At 31.6% G+C, this 23,781-nt stretch overlaps 1 protein-coding gene across 7 annotated transcripts in view; it reads right to left on the bottom strand.

Annotated features, from left to right (window-relative positions):
- Positions 1-23,781, bottom strand: part of DOCK7 (dedicator of cytokinesis 7) — a 200,145-nt gene that overhangs the window by 39,025 nt on the left and 137,339 nt on the right. For all 7 annotated transcript variants that reach the window (XM_081308899.1, XM_081308896.1, XM_081308897.1 and 4 more), the window contains 7 exons: positions 22,757-22,911; positions 11,877-12,059; positions 11,642-11,777; positions 8,377-8,473; positions 5,905-6,001; positions 3,586-3,720; positions 2,617-2,769 (listed from right to left, as the gene is read on the bottom strand). In XM_081308899.1, the coding sequence (XP_081165025.1) occupies positions 2,617-2,769; positions 3,586-3,720; positions 5,905-6,001; positions 8,377-8,473; positions 11,642-11,777; positions 11,877-12,059; positions 22,757-22,911 (956 nt within the window). The remainder of the gene's footprint in view (positions 1-2,616; positions 2,770-3,585; positions 3,721-5,904; positions 6,002-8,376; positions 8,474-11,641; positions 11,778-11,876; positions 12,060-22,756; positions 22,912-23,781) is intronic.

Below are 23,781 nucleotides of genomic sequence, written 5' to 3'. Positions count from 1 at the left end.
ACATGTACCATTTTCTTGACTTAAAAAAATTCTATCCACTTATTCATCTGGATAAATTAGATAATCTTGGGTAAATCTTTGCAGTTAAAGCATTTTCTCTTTCTGAAAACCCATTCCTGAGTCATAAGCTGCTCTTCTATGAGCTTACCCCAGTGCCCTCTGCTTATATCTTATTATATTAACAACAGCAAGCACTTATTCAGCACCTGCTCAATGCCACACACTGTTGTGTTTTACTTACTATTAATTTATATAATACTCACAGAACCATCCAAAATAGGTTCATCTATTAGATGAACACTGCTTATTCATATCCTGTCCCATTAAATGCTAAGCTAGTTGGGGAAAAAAAAGGACTCTCCTTTCATCTATGTTTGCCAAACTGAGCACACAGGTGAATACTTTAGTGTCTATTGAATATATCAACCATACACACCATTGCCAATTTTAAATCACCTATTCCTTTTTAGAGGCACTACCTGTTAATAATATGATAAATTGCCCCTTTCCCTCTACTATATAAAGCTTTCCTAAAATAACAGAAAAAAGTATCAAAAAAAACTCTTAGTAAAATTTTAGGAACTTTATTTCAAAAACTAAATAAAACCGATAAAGTAACTAGACTCTTTTGTTCTAGATTAAGAAAGAGCACTTGGTACTAAGAAGAATCTATAAAATAAAAAATTTTTAAAAAGAGGACTTGTGTGAATAGCAATTTCCTACTACTCCTCCTGAATTTCATGAAAAATAAAAGATGAATAGGGGAAAAAAAAATCCCATAAACTGTATCTTCATCCAAATGAGGTGAGACATAAAATCCATAAATTTAAAAAGTGAGTAAGGGTTGTTAAGATAAGCTAAGACAGGAAGTAGTTCCAATGTAAGACAAATAAAGGGAAATAAAGTGAGGTATTCCAGGGCACAGATTTCAGAACTAAAGGGAAAAAAATAATCTCTTTAAAAAGGAAACTTGCCTTAAACTGAATTTGTCTGGAAAACAAATAATCTAAAAATCTAGTAGGATTCAAAGATGGACCACTCAGAAAATTCAAGAAGTTAAGAAAGATGTTCATTTTATAGCAAAATCCCAGTAAAAACATTTGTGTGTGTGTGTGTGTGTGTGTGCTGGGGTGGGGGGGGTGGTAGTGGGAACTGAACCCAGAACTTATAATATGTTAGGCAAATATTCTACTACTGAGCTACATCCCTAACCCTTCTAATTTTGAGACAGGGTCTTGCTAAATTGTCCAGCCTGGACTTGAACCTGCAACACTCCTGCCTTGACCTCCTGAGCAGCTGGGATTTTTTAGGGATGCATCATGACACTCAGAAACAAAAATACATCCTGGAAGGCACTTCCTATGCATAGTTGGACCAATAATCCAATTTATTCTGTTGATTAATAAAATGATAAAAAAGATGAGCAAAACTCACCAGATAAAGAATACAGACATGTATACATTAACAACAGACAAAAACAAATATGTTTTTGTCATTGTGTGAATCATAGAGTGTACTTACACACACCAAGTTGGCTATAATATGGTGATATAATATTACAAGACTACCATTGAATAGGTAGTCTGTCATTGACCACAACATTGTTAAAAGATGTATGACTTAATAGAAAAATGTTGTAATCAAAGAGATGAAAATTCTAAGGAAATATTTTGCTTTATATTATACAAATTTATGAAGATGTTACTTTTAGGAAGAAAAAAAGGAAATTATGAGAACTCAAGGAAAGATGGTAAGAATGAAAATCAAGTAACATAAAATAGGAGATTAAATGTGAGATGGTACAAGAAAACTTCTACTTGAAAAAATTTAAGTGAAGGTGAAATTTTAAAACTGTCAAAAAACAAAAGAATATGATAGGTAAAAAGTAAATCAAAAAAGATCCAATTTATTTATAACTGGTACAGGAAGGAAACCCAAACACTGGAACAACACAAATATGGAATTTATATTCAAGAAAGTTTCCTGAAATACATGAATTGAAAGTATACATTATATGCCTGAAAAATTCAACAAAAATCAGCCTGTACCAAGAAACATTCTAGGCAGAGGCACTAAGCAAATTAGCAAGACCTTATCTCAAAATAAAAATTTAAAAAAAACAGGGCTGGAATGTGGTTCAGTGCTCTTGGATTCAATCCCTGGTATCAAAAAAAGAAAAAATATAACATATGAATATCTAATAAAAACTTAAATGAAAAAAAGGAATTTTTTAAAAACTGTGAAATGCAATCATAAAAATATCAAGCCAAGAAGCCAAGATATTTAAGCCTTTAATTTTCTTTATTACTTTCTTTTTATTGAGTGATAATTAACATTTTAAATTGATAAACATACATTTATATTCTAAGACTATATTGTCAAATGTATGCATATGTATGATATATTTATATATCTACCTATATAAATAGTATAGGAAACAAAATTGGAGATTTGGACTTCTGTAAGATATTCACAGAATGAGAAATATCAACATAATCTAAGATTAGACTCGAAATGTATAAAATCTCCATGCTCTTCTAAAAAACTATTTAATAGCTATCTATTAAAATTATATTTCATTATGAATCCAGAGAATTTTCATGGGAAAATACTTACATTCCCAATCTCAAAGTTTTGTCTCATGAGTAGATAAAGTGAGGCACTAGCGTGTGACCGGATGGTACTGATACTACTGCTACAGTGTCGAAGAAGCCGGAGGCATAAATCAGCACACTGTTCTGTTTCTTCTTCAAACAAGAGTTCAGGGAACTATAAAAACAATATCAACACTGAATTTACACAGTAAAAATTCCAGAGATATATTAATATAAACCTGAATTGGACATCTGGCAGATCAGCACAGAAACTAAATGGATGGTTAAAGTACAATATTAACTAACGGTTAACAGTGGGACCACAGCCAGACAGATGGGGTTCAGATATTGATGATGCTACTTACCAAGGTTACTAGTCGGGTGACCTTGGACAAGTTTTCTCATCCATAAAGTAGGCCTAATAACAATATCTACATGGGATTGTTATGAGGCTTCGATCAGATAATGCGCAAAAAACATAGTTTAATTACCAACATATAATAGTTCTATATTTTTTACTTTTTATTAAACAGTATAAAAATATTTTCACTGGCTAAATTTAATCAACAACACTGTATTTCATCTTCTAGGATGACACAAAGATCAAACAGTTACCTTCAAAATTTAAGAATATACAATATTTTTTAGGGGAAAATAAGTATAGGAAAGAAATATTTGAAGCACCTGAACAAATAAATACTTTTCTATTCATCATAGGATAAATTAATTTCACTGGGTTGATTGCTCATACATTACATTTCTGATAAATCAAGTTGAAAAAAGAACAAGGTGAAGACAAAATAAGAAAAGCTCCACATTTAAGATTAACTATTAATTTCAGGCCATTTTCCACATCAAAATTCTTATCTTTTATATTAAAAATTGGTCAATGGTGATCCAAATAAATGAGAAAAAAAAAAAAAACGTGATCTTGGATAACGGTAATAAAGAAAGCAAAGTCAAACAAGACTATAGGTACAAAATAACCTACCTTTGACACAAGGGCTCTCTGGGTAGCAAAACAGTGTTGCAGATAAACAGCACTTTGGTTACAGGCCATGCTATGTAGCAGTACTTTTAGCACTCCACCAAGAATGCTCTCTTTGGACTCTGTTACAGAAACTGTCTGCAATTTAGAAATAAATAAATAAACAGAATGGAGATATACTTGCAATTTGGTCAGGGAGGTAAAATGTGTATAAAAAGCCAAATTTTTATAAGATAAGAAAATAATAACAAGTAGGAGGACTTCAAGGAGAAACTAAGTAGGATTTGGATAATATAAGGAGGAAACAGAAAAAAGAATGGACAGAATTTAAATGAGAAGGAAAAAAAGAGAAGCACACATATAATAGTAAGAAACCATAAAGTATGTTCTAGGGAAATTTGTAAATAAATCTGGACTGACTTGAGATTTATGTAGAAAATAACTAGAGTAAGGTTGAAAACATGGAGTGGTGCCTATGGTAGAGAATTTCAGTTGTATGCCACGGCTATAGCTATTTTCTTTCTTTTTTAAACCATTTTCTTTCCTTTTTAAATTGAGCCATAACCCCATACACTCAGCCCTTTATTGCATTTTATTTAGAGAAAGGGTCTCACTGAATTGCTTAGGACCCCACTAAATTGCTGAGGCTGGCTTTGAACTTGTGACCCTCCTGCCTCAGCCTGCTAGGATTCTTTCTTTAGGAACAGAAATCTTGGATTTTAGCTGGGAACTCTGAATCCAGCTACAGAGAAATGGGAAAAAGAGAAGTTTAATCCTTGAGGTATGCCCTGAGAGGCATAAGTGTATACTATGCTTCTGCTGCACTGACTAAAATGTAGATGTAAGGGCTAAAGACTGAAAAAGTGTTTTGAATTAGCTATCTTGGATTTATTATTTCTTCTGATTCTCTCTCTCTTTTTTTTTTTTTTTTACTTCAACTAATATAGTACCAAAACATAAGAGCTTCTACATCTGAAGAGTTTCCTATCCTTAGGCAATCAAGAAATACTGAATTTTTTATATTTTAAAAAATTTTAAGTAGGGCAATAATAAATAAATTAAGTAAAATATTTTAAGACGAATAATCTCATGGAAAGGTAGAGAGTGGATTAAAAAGAATACAGAGTATTAAGAAATAGGCAGTCATTGACATAGCTTTGAAATAAGAACCTGACAGAGTGGTGGTAGTTGAAAAGGAATGGAAGTAGAAGGTGAGAGGCATATTTACTAAAACAAATGAGAAATCTTGGCAATTGATTTAAATATTCAATCTTCTACTTGCTGGCTGTGAAATCAAGAGCAATCACTTAACATTTCTGTGGCTAACTATTCTCATCTACCATATGGGGATATTGATGATTTCAACTGCATGTTTTCATTTTGTACAGGGAATTGAGCCTAAGGGTGCTTAACCACCGAGCCACATCCCCATCCCTTTTTGTATTTTATTTAGAGACAGGGTCTTGCTGAGTTACTTAGGGCCTTGCTAAATTGCTGAGGCTGGCTTTGAACTCATGATCCTCCTGCCTCAGCCTCCCAAGCTACTGGGATTACAGGCATACACCACTGCTTGGCTTGCATGAGTTTCTTGTAAGAACTCATGAGAGTTAATAATATTTGTAAGGTGCCTAAGACTGTATCTGACACAGAAAAAAAATAAATAAATGTCAACTGTAACTACTGTCACTAATAGGATAAAACTGACTAGAAGGCTACTAATAGGACCAAATAATATAAATATATAAAAAGCTTAGCATGGTACAGTGGCACACACAAGGCTCAGGCAGGAGGATCACAAGTTAGAGGACAGCCTCAGCAACTTACTAAGGCTCTATGCAATTTAATGGGACCCTGTCTCAAAATAAAAAATAAGGGCTGGAGATGTAGGTCAGTGGCAAAGTGCCCTAGGTTCAATCTCCAGTACCAGAGAGAGGGGTGAAGGGAGGGAGGAAAGAAGACTCTGCGTAAATTAAAATCCCAGAACTCTCCTGTATGTAAGCATGGCTATGCATACAAGTTTAAGAAACTGTGTAAGGATAACAAAACAACATAAGTACTCAGTGGTCATTTAGAAATGCAAGGTTAAGCTTTGAAGGGGAAAAAAAAAAGAGATACAGCTTTATAATCATCCTCAAAAAAATAAACATTGATACTGTGGCTGTGAGAAGAGATATAATTAATAATTAGAGAATCAGACTGCTTAGAACTAAATCTTTAGAAATTACTGATATTTAAATGAAGTTACACAACTCAATAACTACTGTCCTCCTAGCTTAATTTACCAAGTCTATACTTTAAATTCCCTCTTCTTTGTGTTCTTACCTGGACAACAATCTCTAATGTATCTAAAATGATTAGGTTTGCTTCAGTAGCCAGATTTCCATCAATTAGTGCTTCATGTTCAATCTCTGCTCTTGACCTAATATAAAATGGCATAAGAAATTATATTTATCTTTTTAAAAGCCATAACCCTAAAAGACTTTGAGGATGCATAAAAATGAAAATCTTGAAAACATTTTAAATATTTGTGTGGATAACAAAATTATTTAAAAAGGCAGTATTTAAAAAATGTTTTTGTTTTATCCTATGATTTGTTGACCATGCCAATACATATTCTCTTACCTACTACAGAAGCACAATGACACTAAAAGTGTAAATGTTTAAATATTTTTGTTTTAGCTTTCAGACATGCAATAAACGTGTAATTTCATTATGAAGATTAGTACACTGACTCTAGGTGGTGCTATGTGGATTTGTATTTAGGAATGCTTCCTGTAAAGCAGCAAACATTAAGAATTCATCTTGGCATTCCCAAAATTTTCAAAGTATTTATTCAGGACAAAAGTACTTATTATTTCTCAGGTTTCATCTAACTTTCTCCCAATTTTTTTATACAAATATGTTCATAAGGTAACTCTTCAGTGAGATGAGATAGAATCATATATTAGAAAAAAACTGAAAAAAATCTATGTGAAGTGATAGATATGCTAATTACTTTGTGGCAATCATTTCACAACTGCACACACATATATCAAAACATAATGTGGCACACTGTAAGTATGCATATTTTAATTATTACTCAATAAAGTGGAAAAAGCAAATAAGGAAAAAGAAAGCCATTTGATGCAACTAAGTGGTTTACTTGAATACTAACATTTATATAAATACCACTTAATGGAAATTAAAAATCAATAAAATTATTTATGGGTAAAGTTGACATTTTTAAGTAGCAACAGATAGAACCTATGTATTAAAGTGGATAAACAACACATAAAACAAAAGTAAAAGGACATATTAAATGCTAACTTTTTGAAGTTCTTAGGTCTGTAATTGTTTTGTGTCTTCACTATTAGCACTAAACCACTAAAGAAAATGCTTCATGAATTTAATCTTTTACAAATTGAGGAAAATATTAAATACTAATATTTTTATATTAAAATATTAGCTCAGTAGCAGAGTGCAAGTTTAGAAGGCATTCGAATAAAACACAAAATAAAATACAACCATTATCAGAATTAAATTAGAAAAGAAAATATTTAATGTTGACACTTAAAATTTCCAGTGAGACTGCATAAAGAAACACAAGACAGTTTAAGCAAAAAAAAAAAAAAAAAAAAAAAAAAAAATTAAGAAAACACCCAAAAAGTCTTTCTCAAACCAGAGAAGAGAAGCTGAGGGAATAAGTTACACAAATGAAAAACTAAAAGTAACACATTAATAATGCCTGGCTGCTTATGACTTCTGAAAACAACAATACACGGAAAAGCAACCAGAAAAATGGACTTGGCAGACAGAGAAGTTGAGGAAAGTACACTCAAATCTGAAGAGTTCTCACATATTTATATTACATTTAGTCTCTGATCATTTGAAACTCTCATATATATATATGATACTGATACTGTTATTTCTCTCTCTGCTGGCTCTCACACGGCCTTGTTTCCTGTGTTTTGTGATTTTACTGTCTCTAAGAAAAAATTTCTGGAAGTTTATTTGTGAGAATCTTCTAAGGCTTGGGCTACAAATGTTTACCAGGGTGACCCACCCTCCTGATTTGCCTTGGAAGATCAGTGCTAAAACTGGGAGGAACCTGGATGAGTAAGTCAGCTTATTTTTTGGGTTAGCCAAGCTAATTGAGGACTAGCAATTACGAATTCTCAGGTAAAAAAATTTAAGCCCCTCTATGCCAGACTTCCAGCTAGGGAAGTCTCATCACAATCCTCTGGGTGGTAAAAAGGGTTGTCCGGGGCTGGGGTGGTAGCTTAGTGGTAGAGTGCTTGCCTTGCATGCATGAGGCCCTGGGTTTGGTCCCCAGCACCACTTAAAAAATTAAATAAATAAAATAAATGTATTTAAAAAAAGGCGGGGGTCGTCCAGTCTAAGTGCATTTCTACTTATTTTCAGCAGTGGAATCGATGTCACTAGTTTGCTTGCATGCTAGAAAGAAAAGATCTGCATTATTTTTGTCTTTCTTTAATTTTATTCTAAGATCCAAGAGGGCAAATATTCATTTTGTAATTCTTTGCAATACTTGAAATTTTTAATTTAGTGTGACACCTAAAATTGTTCAGAAAATAGCTGCTCACTGTACTTTCCCCTTGGATTTGTTGGGGGAAATGGGTTTTGAAATATATCACACATTTCGCTAAATATGTTCTAATCTAAAATTTGAAAATTAGATATATTATCTTTTGAGATTTGAATGCCTAATAAATATAAAACTAAAATTAATCATTTCCCTTTTCCATTTGAAATTCAACAAGCCCATAAGAAATATAAATTAGAAAGTTATATTACTTGTCAAGCTTCTCTGTGTTTTGACGCCAATGAGTCATATCCTTTCTCCATCTCAGATTTTCTTGACTTCCAAAGGCACTTCCAGATGGGCTTCTCTCTGTCAAATAAATTTTAAAACCAATTTAAAAATGATATTTCCAATGAATCACATCTACGTATATCTGTAAACATGTAAGAAATGCTGCAGATTATTAATTTTGTACATAGCCATTTTATCCTTAGTACACGTGAAAAAACTCCCGGCAATGATGTTTTTTATTTGACACCTTCAAAATAGTTACAAAAGAAATGTTTGCTACATGGGATATTTCTTTTAAAAATCACTCTTTTAAATAAACAAAGGTTCTAACAATGCTTTTTTTCCGACTTTGCATGATATGATCTTTCTTCCTACCACTTCCCCTTGCTTGCCTCATTACAGTTTTCTTGCTCTCTTTCCTATTCCCTATTAGTATGTATAGTCTCATGTACTCCTGATTTAGGACCTCAGTAACAGCTGTTGTTCCTTTTACCTGATTGCTTTTCCCAGAATTTTCACAAATCATTCATCATTTTTTTCAGAAAAGTCTCCCCCTACTCTCCAACACTTCCTTTCTCTTAATTTGTTTTATTCCTTTCCATAGCACGTATAGCTACAAGAATATAAGCTACTTAAGAACAGAAATTATATCTATTTTGTACAGCATTTTATGCCCATGTTGATAAAGTGTCTGGCACATATTGAGAGCTCAATAAGTTTCTGTTCAATAAATAAACAAAACAGAAAGAATTCTTTATTACTTCCCTTGGTCTACATAAGGCGGGAAAAGAGGAAGGGGTGGGGGCGTTCTCTGGAGAGGTTTCTAGATTTGAAGGAAGACTAGAATATTATGGGCTCTTTTAAGGGATAGTACAAATTATTCATAAAAAATCCATCACAAGTGGAGAAGGCATTGTGAATTGTGGAGAAATATACAACATACTTTAAAGGAATCAGTATAATTTTAAGCTTTCAACCAGAACACTAATGATCTTTTTTGAAAAAGATACTTTAAATTGGTTTAGAGGATGGAAGATTAATGAAAGTGAAAATTCATAGTTCAAACTGAAATTTAAAAAATAAAAAAAACAATTACCATTTGCCAAATGATAAAAAAAGTCTATGTACTTTCCTATTTTCTTCCCTTTCCTTTCTTCCCTTCTTTTCCCTTTTTATTTAAAAATCTCTATCTTTGAGAAATTTTGTAAAAGAAAACAAAATACATGCTTATAATAAGGTAGCTAGAAAAATAAGTGCATGTAATCTATTTACATTTCTATCATTTTCTTTTTTCCCCAAGAAATTATCTCTCACTTCCTTAGGTGACATAGTTTAGATGTCCAAAGGTAAATAAGAAAAATAAAAGCTTTATTTTTTTAATACAAGAAAAACTTTAATTTTTACATTCAAAACAATAGTACTTGTACTCAGGCCCACAGGTTAAAAAAAAAAAAAACAATATAAGATAAGAGTTAATAGTCCCATTCTCTCGAAAAATACACCTTAAAAAAGAGGTGTGGTATAACACAAAGAATACTAATTGGAAACCAAAAGATTCTGCTTCTGTTACTTAGTTTTATGACCTCAGGCAAGTTATTTATTATTTTCTTAACCCAAAAGATATATAAAAAACTATTCACTGGGTTTTGATAATAGTTAAATGACCTAAGTAAATATAAATTTTCATACACTTTCAGAGTGTAATACAGAAAAAATAAGTTGTTTTTTTTTAATTTTTTTTTATATTTTTTTTTAGAGAGAGTGAGAGAGGAGAGAGAGAGAGAGAGAGAGAGAGAGAGAGAGAGAGAGAGACAGAGAGAGACAGAGAGAATTTTTAATATTTATTTTTAAGTTCTCGGCGGACACAACATCTTTGTTGGTATGTGGTGCTGAGGATCGAACCCGGGCCGCACGCATACCAGGCGAGCGCGCTACCGCTTGAGCCACATCCCCAGCCCCCAGAAAAAATAAGTTTAAAAAACCCTCAAAGGTCCACTGTTACTATATATAACTCAAGTGAAAAAATGATGCTCTATCAATTCCTTTGTAGGCAAAGACTGTGTCTTAGTCATTATTAAATTCCAAACACACACAGCATACAAAAGCTACTTAATTAAATGATCACAATGCTAATATCCTGCCTGGAAACTACAATTACAAGATATTAATTCAAATAAGCATTCATGTTTTATGTTTACAAATATATTCTGTGATGCTAGCATGTGTTATGTACACAGATGACTAGGCCATGCCCCTGACATTCAGGAACTCTTAACAAAACAATATTATTATTTGTATATCACTTCAGAATTTACAAAATGTTTACACATATATGATCACTACAAAGGTGGTAAGATCAGTTAGTTACACCAGTTAGTTAGTTAGTTAGTTGTACAGCATTTTATGCCCATGTTGATAAAGTGTCTGGCACATATTGAGAGCTTAATAAGTTTCTGTTCAATAAATAAACAAAACAGAAAGAATTCCTTATTACTGTAGTTAGTTAGTCAGTTAGTTGCACCTTCTACATTCTCAAAACAATCACAAGGAGATGAAGAAAAGGAAGATGGGGAGATTAAGTGACGTAGACAAGGTTATACGCTAATAGGTAGCAGATCTGGGATTAGAAATAGACCTAGAATGCTACTAAATTGTATTTTCTCCTTGATGGGCAATATTTTTGCCTTCAAAACAAGGTATTTTAATGCATTGTGAAAACCAGAACACTTTCTAACAGTAAGAAGGGATGTGGCATAGAAGGAACCCTAATGTAAATTATGGATTCTGGATGATGATGTGTCAATGTAGATTCACTAACTGTAACAACTGTGCCACTCAGGTGGGGGTGCTGATAATGGGGGAAGCTATGCATGTGCTTGGCAGAGGGTATATGGGAAATCTCTGTACCTTACGTTCAATTTTATTGTGAATTTAAAACTACTTAAAAAAGAAGAGTCAATTTTAACAAGGAGTGGAAATGATATAATAATAATCACAAAAGGGCAACAGGCATAAACTGAGATAAGCCAGAGCAAACTGAAAATTATGTTTACACTCTGTAAATCAGGATTCTAACTTGAATTCATACAGAAAAATAATTACCCATGTTAATTCCAAATTACATTTAAAATGATCTTTAAGAAAGCATAGGATTATCATTGGTGACTTCAAACAAGATGATTATAATATGTAATTAAAAGAAATAAAAATAACTCTCACCAGAAGGAGAAGATACTGGGTACATACCAAGCTGTCCTCGGCTTCGGCGCACCATTTCTTGCCTTGCACCTATACTCCCAAGAATAGCTTCTTCAAGCTTTGCTCTCATATCTTTTGATTTCTTAAAGGTCAAACTATTCATTCTTTCAAACACCTTTTTCCCCTAAACATCGAAAAGAAAAGGTATTGAGAAAAATTTCTTCTTTCTTTACCACATTATTTTTCCTTTCTTGTTGTCTGCAATGGTATAATCACCACTTACTTTGTACTCAAAACAAGATACACAGAGATAAAGCAAGTCTAATAGCCGGTTCAGCTGCAGGACGGAGAGGTCTGTAAACCACTTTTGTAGAACTGTTTCATCTGCATTCTTGAGAACCCAAAGTAGACAGATCAAAAGGCTCCGACTTGATTCTGCAGAAAAGGTAGTATGTTGCCTGCCACTCTGAAACAAAGAGAAGTAGAATGATATTGATAGACCAATGACCATTTCTTATCCTTTTGGTTGTCAATTGTTTTCTTCTAAAAATAGTAAAACAAAAATTGCTTAAAAACAAGAGATTTTAAAAGATCCATTTGATTTAGATAACACATAAAACAATCATACTGAACTTTAAAGTTAAGGATTGAAGTTTAATGAACTTTTCCTGGCATTAAAAGTTTGTTTTAGTCACTGGCAGCACTGGCAGCAGGGAATTTTTAAAATGTTATAATAGAAGACATAAAGGGAAAATGTTGATTATTAAAAACTAAACGAAGATATCATGAAATATCAGGCCTGATGAAAATAAAAGAAAAAAGCAACTTACTTGGATTAAGCAAGAGGTGTTAAGATTAGAAAGTCATAACAAAATCATATTCATGAAGGTTAGAAGACCACTGTTATCTAGGACCATTGACATAAAGGGGAAAAGTCTTAGAGTGTACCAAAGTAAAATGCTATTTTTTACTCATGGCAGATAAAGTCGAAATGTTATATTCAATGTTTAATCTGCAACAGTATATGGTATGTGAAATACTAAAAATAAGAACATTTACTGTAACATTAACTGCAAAATTTACTAAGCACTCCACAAACATTAATTTACTTCTACAATTATATAAACAAGCAAGTTGTATCAATTTTACAGATAATATAAAATGACAATTAAAATGATAAAAATAAAAATTGAAATGTGCTAGACACTATGCTATCACTTTTTCTTATAACTCACAATAATCTTTATAATAATAACTTCTCATTTCTGGTTTACAGGTAAGAAAACTGAAGGCTACTGGTTAAATAATTTGCCCTAAATCACAAATCACAAAAAGTATGATTTTAGTTAACCAGATTCCAAAGTCTACACTCTTCATCTTTATATCACGTTCTAATATTTGGTTGATAAATATACTAAATAATAATGGGAAATCAGTGAAAGGGATGTTGAGGGGAAAGACCCTGGAAAACTGAACATACTTAAATGGCAGGGTGATGATTTTAACTACCTTCCAGATCTTCTCTCGATTCTGCATGATAATGGTAGCAGCTAATACTTTCATAATACTTACTTTGGCTTTAGGTAATATAGTAAACACTTTATACATAGTAATTTACTTATCCCTTACAGTAGTAGAAAAATATTATTATCAGAGAAAAATATTATTATCCTATCTTACAGCAAGAAAACTGAGCCATCAGGAGTGTTATGTAATCAACAGTGAGACTGGTATTCAAATGCAGAAAATGTGGCTCTAGAGTCCAAGCTCTTATTCACTATTTCTACTCTCTTTCATGTACTCAAGCACATATAAGTGAATTCACCTACATAAATTAACTTAACCACTATGCTGTGCTTCCTGATCTAGGTACAAATAACTGATTTAGGTACAAATAACTTTGAATCTCATCCAAAATCTACAATCTTTCTCATAAGAAAATATTCATTTGTTTTAAAAGTAGATACTTTTTATAAATAAACTTTCAGATATGCAACAATGCACTGGATTTTCAAGTACCTACTATTTAGAAATGCAACTGAAAAATTATTCTGAACTTTACCAACAGGCACACATTGACATTTCTTATACCCCATATAAACTGCCAACAACATTGTAACAAAATTGAAAGGAAGTTAAAGAAATGAAAAAACTCAATATCGTAACAATGTCAGTTTTTTTCTAAAATTTCTATAGGATCAATGCAATCCTAATCAAAACCCCAGTCAGGAAATCTGATAAACGAATTTTTAAAATTTAATAGGGGAGGGCTGGGATTGTGACTCAGTGGTAGAGTACTTGCCTAGCATGTATGAAGCACTGGGTGTGATCCTCAGCACCACATAAAAATAAATAAATAGAGGCATTGTGTCCATCTATAACTAAAAAAATATTTAAAAAAAAATCTTAAGGGGAAGAGCAGAAGCTAATAATATGTAAGTCACTTTGGAAAAAGAACCAGGTGGAATGGTAGCGGGTAGGGGAAATAAGTTTGCTCTACCAGATAGGAATGCTGCGAAAAATGAGAATGATAAGGTCAGTGATTTTGGCATATGGACAGACAAATAATCTAAGAGAACAAAAAGAATGTCCTATGCATATTTGAAAATATGATCTATGACAAAGCTAAAACTGATGATCCGTGGTGAAAGGATGAACAGTTTAATAATATTGAGACAAATGATTTCCCTGGTGGGAGAAAAAAAGTGGATTCTGACCTTGCACCATTCTATCAAAACTAAATTCCAGATAAAGAAGAAACTTAAATGCAAAAGGTAAAAACTTCAAATTTTAGAAGGAATATACTATGATTCCACTCCTGGGTACACACCCTAGTGAAAACTTTTGATATCGTTGTTTGTAATAGTCAAAAAGTGCAAACACCATAAACTTCCTTTGAGATAGAATATATAATATATAATACTTTCATACAATAGATTACAAACTGCAGTGGTACATATCAACATGAATGCCTCTCATATAGTGATAAAAAATTAAGTCATAGAATTATTCATAATATATAGTCTTAAAAAGGATAAAAATCATGTAAAGGTGAACAAAATATTATTTTGGTATATTGCCAAAAACATTACCTCAAAGGTTCATGTGTTGGAAGCCTGGTCTTCAATGTGGCAACGTTAAAAATTGATGGGACCTTTAAGACTCGGAGCCTAGAGGGAAATCATTACTGATCCCTCTCTGGTCTCTCCAACTTCCTGCCTCACCATGTGCTCTCTCCCTCTCCAAAGATCTCTGCCATAATGATATGTGCCATGTGGAACCCTAGCCAAGATGGTCTTCACCAGAGCTGAAACTGATAAGAGCTGCCTGATCTTGGACTTTCAGTCTCCAAAACTGTGAGCTAAATAAACCTCCTTCCTTTCTAAATTACTCAGTTTCACATGTTTCATTCTAACAGAAAACAGACCAAAAGAGAAAATAAAAAAAGGTGGCAAAACTATAAAGAAAAACAAGGAGGGACTTCTGTTTTGAACAATGTTGAACAAGGTAAATCAAACCCTCATCTAACTAAAAATAATCAAACTTGAAAGAATAAAAAGATTTTTTTTGGGGGGTGAGGGGGACAGAAGAAACAAACAAAACTTAGAAAACTGAGAAAAATTTACACAATAACCATATTAAGACCTCAATGTTTTGGTTTAATGTAATATCAGGTATAGTAAAGAAAAGAATTAGTTAACTAGAATATAGATTAAGCAAAAAGATGGATTATACAGAAGAAGAGAAAGACAAAGGGGATATGATAAAAGGGATTAGCATATAACTGGAATACAAAGAGAGGAGAAACAGAATGGAGAAGAGGCCATTAAATTTAGACAGTTAGTAGCTGAGAATTTTAAAGAACTGAAGAAAAATTTTGAATCAGATTAAAAAAATAAACTCATAAAATACAAATCAGGATAAATATAAGAAATTAAACAATTCAACACAGTGAATTCACAGAAAGCCATTCTTAGAAGAATATCATAAAGAAGCAACAGAAGGGCTGGGGATGTGGCTCAAGCGGTGGCGCGCTCGCCTGGCATGCGTGCGGCCCGGGTTCGATCCTCAGCACCACATACCAACAAAGATGTTGTGTCCCCCAAGAACTAAAAAAAAAAATAAATAAATATTAAAAATTCTCTCTCTCTCTCTCTCTCCTCTCACTCTCTCTTTAAAAAAAAAAAGAAGCAACAGAAAAAACAGATTATCTTCAAGGAGGCAAGTTAGGTCACAGTTGACTTATCAACAGCAGCAATGGAAATGGGAAGACAGTGGGAGCAATGTTCTCAGCTTGCATATAAACTAGAATACTCAGATTCTATTTTTTAATCTAAAAAATGAAAGTCAAATAAAACCATATTTCTAATAAGCACTGAGACAGTTTATCACAGGCATAGAAAATTTATCACAGCATAGAAAATTCTAAAGGATATATTTCACAATGAGGAAAAATGATCTCATAGAAGATCAGGAATTCATAAAAGAACAAAGAACAAAAACCATGGTGAACACACATGCAAATCTAAATAATAACTGGATCTATATAGCCGTAGTGATAATGATAATTTTAATAATATTTCCATGAGAACTATAATGATATTTATAAATAAAAATGCATGAAAATTATTTTAAATTGGGAGAGAGGTAAATAGAGTCAACCTGTTCTAAGATCCTTCTTTTAACTAATGGGAAAATAAAGATACGATTAATATTATATTTGGTAATTTAAAAGAATAACATGATTTATAATGTAATCACAAAAAGAAAAGAAACAGATTGTATAACTTTCAAATGAGTAGGGAGAAGCAGGTGGCATGGGGAGAAGATGAGGGAAAAAATCCAATAGAAGTCAGTAAATGAGACAAAACACCATAATAGGTGAAACAATATAAATTAAAAAGAAAAAGCTAAGTGCATTAAATTTAATTATACTAAATATAATAATTAAAAACTTTAGTGAAAGGGAATGATTACCAGGCCACATTTTTAAAAATATAAGACAAAATCTAACTATGCTATTTATAAGATACATTTTACATATGATACAAGTATATTGAAAGAATAAGGATAAAAAAACTCACGACATTTATAAACACTAGGCAAAAGAAACCAAGATTAACTATACTTTTTTTCTAAAGCATTATACATGTTAAAAAAGGTACAATTCACCTAAAATATACAATAATTTAAATTTTTGAATACCTCATAATCAGGCCACAGAAGAAACAAAAATCTGATGGAACAAGGAGAAATGACTGAACTGAAATTGTAATGGGGTATTAGAATAGCAGACAAAACTCAAAAAAGGCTAAGATTGAAATGGGGAGTAACAGAAATATACATAAAACTGACTAAAAATTGAAGAACATTCGTCCATTTTGATATGAGATATTTTTAAAAATTAACCATTTATTATACATAAAATCAATTGCCCAAAATATAACAAACTAATTAAAACCACACAAGTTAAGTCCTCTTTGAGAATCCAATTAGGAAAAAAATCACAAATTTTTACAACTAGAAATTTAAAAACATAATAAACAATTCAAAAGAGAGAATCAAGAACATCCCCAAACTGATACTAAAGATACACTCCAAATTTCTGAAGAGATGATTAAGAAAAGAAAGGTACGAAAAGCTAGTCACCAAAATGAAAGGGTTTATTTACATCTACTACAGATGGTATGGACATTAAAGACCATACAAGATATTTAGAACAACTTCATATGCTAAGAAATTTGAATAATTTTTCCATTAGAATAAAATTTACAAAAACTAGTATAAGGAGACAGGAAACTTGAACAGTCTTACAGTTGTGGAAGAAATTAAATCAGTAATTTAAAAACTTTCAAAAAACTCCAGGCACAGATGGTTTCTTCCACAAGTTCTCCGAATATTTCAGGAAGAAATAATTCTAATCTTAAACAAGTACTTGCAAAGAACAGAGTAAAAAGAGGAAACTCTAGCTCATTTTAATTGGTTAACCTAACTTTGAGTTCAAATCTTAAAAGAACATTATGAGAAAGAAAAGTTACAGGCAATCTTACTTATAAACATAAATATATAAATCCTAAATAAAATACCAGCAAGCCAAATATACCAATATACAACCATGAAAAAGCTGAATTTAATTCAGGATTTCAAGGTTGGCTTAATAATAGAAAGACAAGCAGACCACATTAAAATATTAAATGCAAAATAAATAAGCATGTCAACACATAAAATAAAAGTTTTTGATAAAATTCAATGACTATTGAAGATTGAAAAATAAAGCTCTGGGCTATGGGTAGAGCTCAGTGACAGAGCATTTGCCTACTATGTATGAGGCCCTGGTTTGATCCCCAGCACTGCAAAGGACAAAGCAAAAAATAAAGTCTTCATGAACTAGAGACTGAAGGGAATTTCCATAATACAATAGAGGGTATATTAAAAAATACACACTTGTGGAATGTATATTTAAGAATGAAATGTTAAAAGCTTTCCTTTTAGGGATGCCAACTACTACAATTTCTATTCAATATTGTACTGGATGTCCTAGTCAGTACAATAAATTATGAAAAAGTCTGAAAGGAAGAAACTAAATTGCCATTGTTCTTAGATAATATGATTGTATAAATAGAAAATTTTAATTAACATATTAGTAGCTTAGCAATTCTGATGGAAACAAAAATCACTGTATAAAAATCAGTATTGTTTCAACATAAAAGCAATCAAGAAATAGAATTTTTTTAAAAAGATGACAGATTATGTTTTTTCAAAAGATGACCATTAAAAGAAGATCAAGGACCAATATAAATCTATAAAAGATGGGCTGAGTCTCTGTGGTGGAAATCATAAATTTATGTATTCACAGATATTAAATGTAACCTAAACAATAGGGAATCTAATGTGTTTAAAATTAGGAGATTTGATATGTAAGAATATCCATTTTCTCCAAAATTGATCCATAATGCAATACAATATTAACCAAAATCCCCAAAAAATTCATTGGGTTTTGTTAATCCTAATTCAGTGGAATTTTTACAAGCTGATTTTAAAATTTGTGCAGAAAAACAGAGGGTAAAAAATCAGCCAAGAATATTTTTTTCTTTAATGTTTAAGGAGTTTTCCACACTCTAAACTACATAGGGACAGTACTTCAGAGCAATAAGGAAAATATTCCTTTTTTCTTTTTTTTCCAAAGGTGAATGGGAAAATACACTTTCAATACATGGTATGAGAGTATTTGGTATAATATGCTAAATAAATATATATGTGAACCTGGACTCCTCAAATTATATTATACATTAAAAAGTCAATTCCAGATAGATTTTTGGAATTATATGTTAAAGGAAGAATTTTAAAAAAGCATTTAAAAAATAACCCAGCAGAATACCTTCAAAATTTTGAAATGAGAAAAAATGTTTTCCTGTTTTTTTTTTGTTGTTGTTGTTGTTGTTTTTTGATGGTGCTAGGGATTGAATGCAGGGCCTCACACATACCAGGCAAGTACTCTACCAATGCCCCCAAATTTCTTAAATAAGGGACAGAATATAATTTGGAGAATTTAAAAAAAATTTAAATTAGATGTTCTAACCTCCAAATTCACAATTTAGAGTATGAAAACAGTCTTCGAGAATAACAGTCTTCGAGAATAACTATTTGAACCATTATACTTGAAAATGGACTTGATCAAGAATATGTACATATACTCCTACAAATTCCTATAAAGGGGCAGACAACTCAACAGAAAATGGGGAAAAAAACCTTCTAGATACTTCAAAAGAGAAAATCTAAAAGGCCAACATACCCATGCAAAAGTGCATATTCTATAAACCACTGAGGAAAGGAAAGCTAAAATGAGATACAACTATAAATTACCATACTGGCAAAAACCAAAGTCTGACAATTCTAAGTACTGATGAATATGTAAAGCAATATTTTACATATTTTACATTACATATTTACATATTTACCTTACACTGCAAGTATAAATTGAAACAAACCCTTTGGAAAATAGTTGGGCATAATCTGGTATAGACGAAGATACTAGAGTCTAATCACTCTATCAAATCAACAAATTCCAGTCCTAGAGAATACCCTAAATATGTATATATGCATAAATGATATATAAAAGAAAACCTATAAGATTGCTATTTGTAATAACCCCAAATCACCTACTTATCTAGGAATGGATAAATAAACAAAATTATCTCAGAAAATGAAATATTATACAGAAATTAAAATCAGTGAAATATTGCTATAACTTATAAAAACATGGATAAATATTAAAAACATAATGTAAATCTAAACTATGATATTTAGGAATTCAAACTTAACAAAACCATAAGCAAATCAAGCCATTATTTCATTAGTCAGGATAGTGGATGACTTGGGAGGGAAAGCTGTGGTTGGAAAAGAGCATACCAAAGATTTCTGAAAGATAACCAATGTTCTCTTTTTTTGTCCACAGTGGTATTACAAAGTTGTTTTCTGATGTTTTGAAAACTTGCTCATTTGTGTTTCGTGTACTTTTCATAGTTAAACATGTAAAAAATGAAAAGTACGGTCAATAAAATGGAGAATAGTGGTCATTTTGAGAGAAAGGAAGAATGGAATTAAGGACAACAGACTGGGAACTTCAAAGGTATTCATGGCATTTTATTTCTTAGGATAACCATTGAGTACACTGCTGCTTTTTCTATTATTAGATTTTGTACATGCACTTTATAACTTTCTATTGTATATAAAAAAATCACCAAAAACACAATTGACAAGAAAAACTAATAAACTGAATTCACTAAAATTAAAAACTTTTGTACTTGGATATATCTGGCTACAATAATCTTGTTTATTTGTTTAAAAGGAAGTAAGCCTTTTATTGTCCCACAGAAAATGTTTGCGGATTTAGATTACTATATAATGACTTATCTGTAAGTATCTTATATTATACAGTTTGTTAGTTTTAAGATTTAAGAATTCACATTTAGGGGTTGGGGTTATGGCTCAGCGGTAGAGCGCTTGCCTCATACGTATTTGGGTTTGACTCTCAGCACCAAATAAAAATAAATAAATAAAATAAAAGTAATAAAAAACCCGCCAAGATTAACATAGAAAAATGTTTTTAAAAAACTTATTTAAAAAAAGAGTTCACATTTAGAAGGGGTGGGAAGGATAGTGGAATGATCGGACATTATTCCCTATGTACATGTATGACTGCACGACTGGGGTGATTCTGCATTGTATGGCCACAAGAATGAGAAGTTGGCTCCATTTGTGTACAATGGGTCAAAATGCATTCTGCTGTCATGTATAACTAATTAGAACAAATAAATAAAATGAAAACAATAGATTTCACATTTATAGAAGTACAGTTAGGTTTTGTTATCTTGAAAATTTTAAGGACTTTTGCAGCATCAGAAAGCATGCAGCTTGCCCTCTGACAGGCAGCTAGATGAACATTCATGAGATAGAAAACTAAACATCTCATCAATGTCTTTTAAATTTTTTTTTTAAGTTGTAGATGGACACAATACCTTTATTTCTATTTATTTATTTTTATGTGGTGCTGAGGATCAAACCCAGTGCCTCACACATGAGAGACAAGCACTCTACCACTGAGCCACAACACTAGCCCCACATCTTATCAATTTTAATAAATTTCAAACAAACAGTCTCAAAACTTTTGCACTTCAAACAACACCATTAAGAAAGTGAAAAGATAATTCATGGAGACAAAAGTTTTGCAAATTAAATATCTGAAAAGGGATTTTATCTAGAATAAGGAACTTTCTGAATTCAATAATGTAAAGAATAATACAATTTAAGAATCTGGAAAGACATTTCTCCAAAGATGAAAAATGTGCCACTGAACACAGGAAAAGGTGCTCAACATCATTAGATCCTTAGGGAAACACAAAGCAAAACCACCATGAGATGCCACTTCATATTCATTAAACGTGACTATAATTGAGAAAACAAATAATTATGAGTGTTGGCGAGGATCTGGAGAAAAGGAACTCACATGCATTGTTCAAGAGGATGAATACTGGTGCAGACACACTGGAAAAAAAGGATCTTAAAATTTTCTCAAAATGTTAAATGTAGAAATACCATGTTACCCAGCAAATTCACTCTTGGGTAGCTAAGAGAGATGAAAATATGTGTGCACACAAAGACATGTACACAAATGTTCACTATGAAATAGCATTATTTCTAGCAGCCTCAAAATGGAAATGACCAAATTGTTCACCAACTGACAAAGAGATATACAAAATTTTGGTATGTCAAGATAATGGAATACTATTTGGTAATAAAAAGAGAAAGAAGCTTTGATACATGCTATAACATGGATGGATGATCTGCAAAAGTATTATATTATGTTCAGTGAAAGAAGTCAAACACCCAAAATCACATGGTACCCAATTTCATTTACATGAAATACCCAGAATAGGCAAATCTATATAAATAGGAAGTAGATTAGTCACTCTCTAATTTAGGGGTTGGGAAGAAATGGGGAATAACTGCTAATAGGTATAAGGATTCTTTTTAGGATGATTAAAATGTTCTGAAATTAATTTAAGTTGAAGGCTGCACAACTCTATAATAAACACCAAAATAGGTGAATTTTGAACATCTTAATAAAGCTATAAAAAGTTGTCAAGGAGGACAAATTTCATAAGTATTACTATATTTTTCTGAAAAAAGTCATTTAAAACTTTTAGCACTTGAACTTGCTCTATTGGCAGTTTGTCTCCTCTTGGTACACATACCCTTCTCTTTTATAGCAAGAAAAAATATAGGGACATAGTAAATACCAATTTATAAAACAATGAAAAAGTATAAATCTTCACAGATTAAAAAATATTCTCAACTGCTCAAGTGACACTATATCGTGGGGCTGATAAAGTATAAAAGCATGGATTTTAGAAATAAAGAAAATGAGCTATATAAAATAGGGCAATTTTCAATAATTCTAAATGACAAAAAACAATTTTATCCCATAAAGCTTGATATAATAGTATTTAAAACAATGTAGATATTCTGGGGGTTTTAATGTTTTAATTCAATAAATAAAGCTCAGAGTACTTCTGCATGAGCTAATACAACAATCTCTGTTAGTATGGGCACATCCTCAAAAATATCTTCCAGAAAAAAATTTCTGTAGGAGGACTGCTTTACCGTTGATGTGAGGAGAAAACTGCCAGGTCTTGTTAGCTGAGGGACTGATGTTCCTGCAATTGCCATGGCAACTGTTTGGCTTATCATGCTTCCACTCTCACTTTCATAATCATCAGTTGCTATACAAATTGGTCTTCCTCGTTGATTGTGAGTTTCTGAAGGAAAAAAACATAGAACAAAACTGTTTAACTCAACTAACAGTTATTGAGGCCACTATTTCTTTTCCCTATTCTCCATCATTCTTTAAAAGAAAATACTTTTAACATATACAGTTGATTCTTGAACAATGCAAGTATATGAAAGTATAAAATATGAAATTATAAAAATGTATAAAGATGCAGACCTCCAGAATCAAAAATCCATACGTAACCTTTTTTAACGTAAATTTTGACTTTTCAACAACTTACCTTCCAATAGCTTGCTGTTGACTAGAAGCCTCACCAATAATATAAACAGTTAGTACACATATTCTGTATGTTATCTGCATTTTATACAGTGAAAAATAGGCAAGGACCTTCAGAGATATTTTTTTTTACTGATACATAATTTATTGGCCAGGTGAACTGCTCACAGAGATTGCATTTCCAGCAAATATTCACCACACATGAATTCACTGCAACAGCAATAGTAGTCTAGTATGTACTACAGTTAACTTTGTGCAGTTATGATTTAATACTGCATCTTTTTACATTTCTCTCAAATGTGAATGGCATCGTGTATACTCTGTAAATTTTGATGAATTATATAATGTTTTATAATAATTTTGTGAATATTTTATGGTAATAACTGATAAAATAGACTATCATCTACATATATTTTATGCATTCATGACATCTGACTTTTTCTCATTTTTTCCAACATTTCTAGAGTACGTGGTCTGTTTTTTTCTATGATTGCAAATCTTTAAAAAAAAAAAAAATTTCTGCCTATAGGTAGACCCAGACACTCAAACCTGTTTTGTTAAATAGCCAAGTGATATTTATCATTAAATTTACAATTTAAACATATTTTAAACATAAATTCAT

The sequence above is a fragment of the Spermophilus citellus genome, assembly GCF_964194105.1.
Source record: "Spermophilus citellus genome assembly, chromosome: 9".
In the NCBI taxonomy this organism is placed as follows: Eukaryota; Metazoa; Chordata; class Mammalia; order Rodentia; family Sciuridae; genus Spermophilus; species Spermophilus citellus.
The sequence above is the reverse complement of the archived record's forward strand: the minus strand, read 5'-3'. Positions and strand labels throughout refer to the sequence as shown.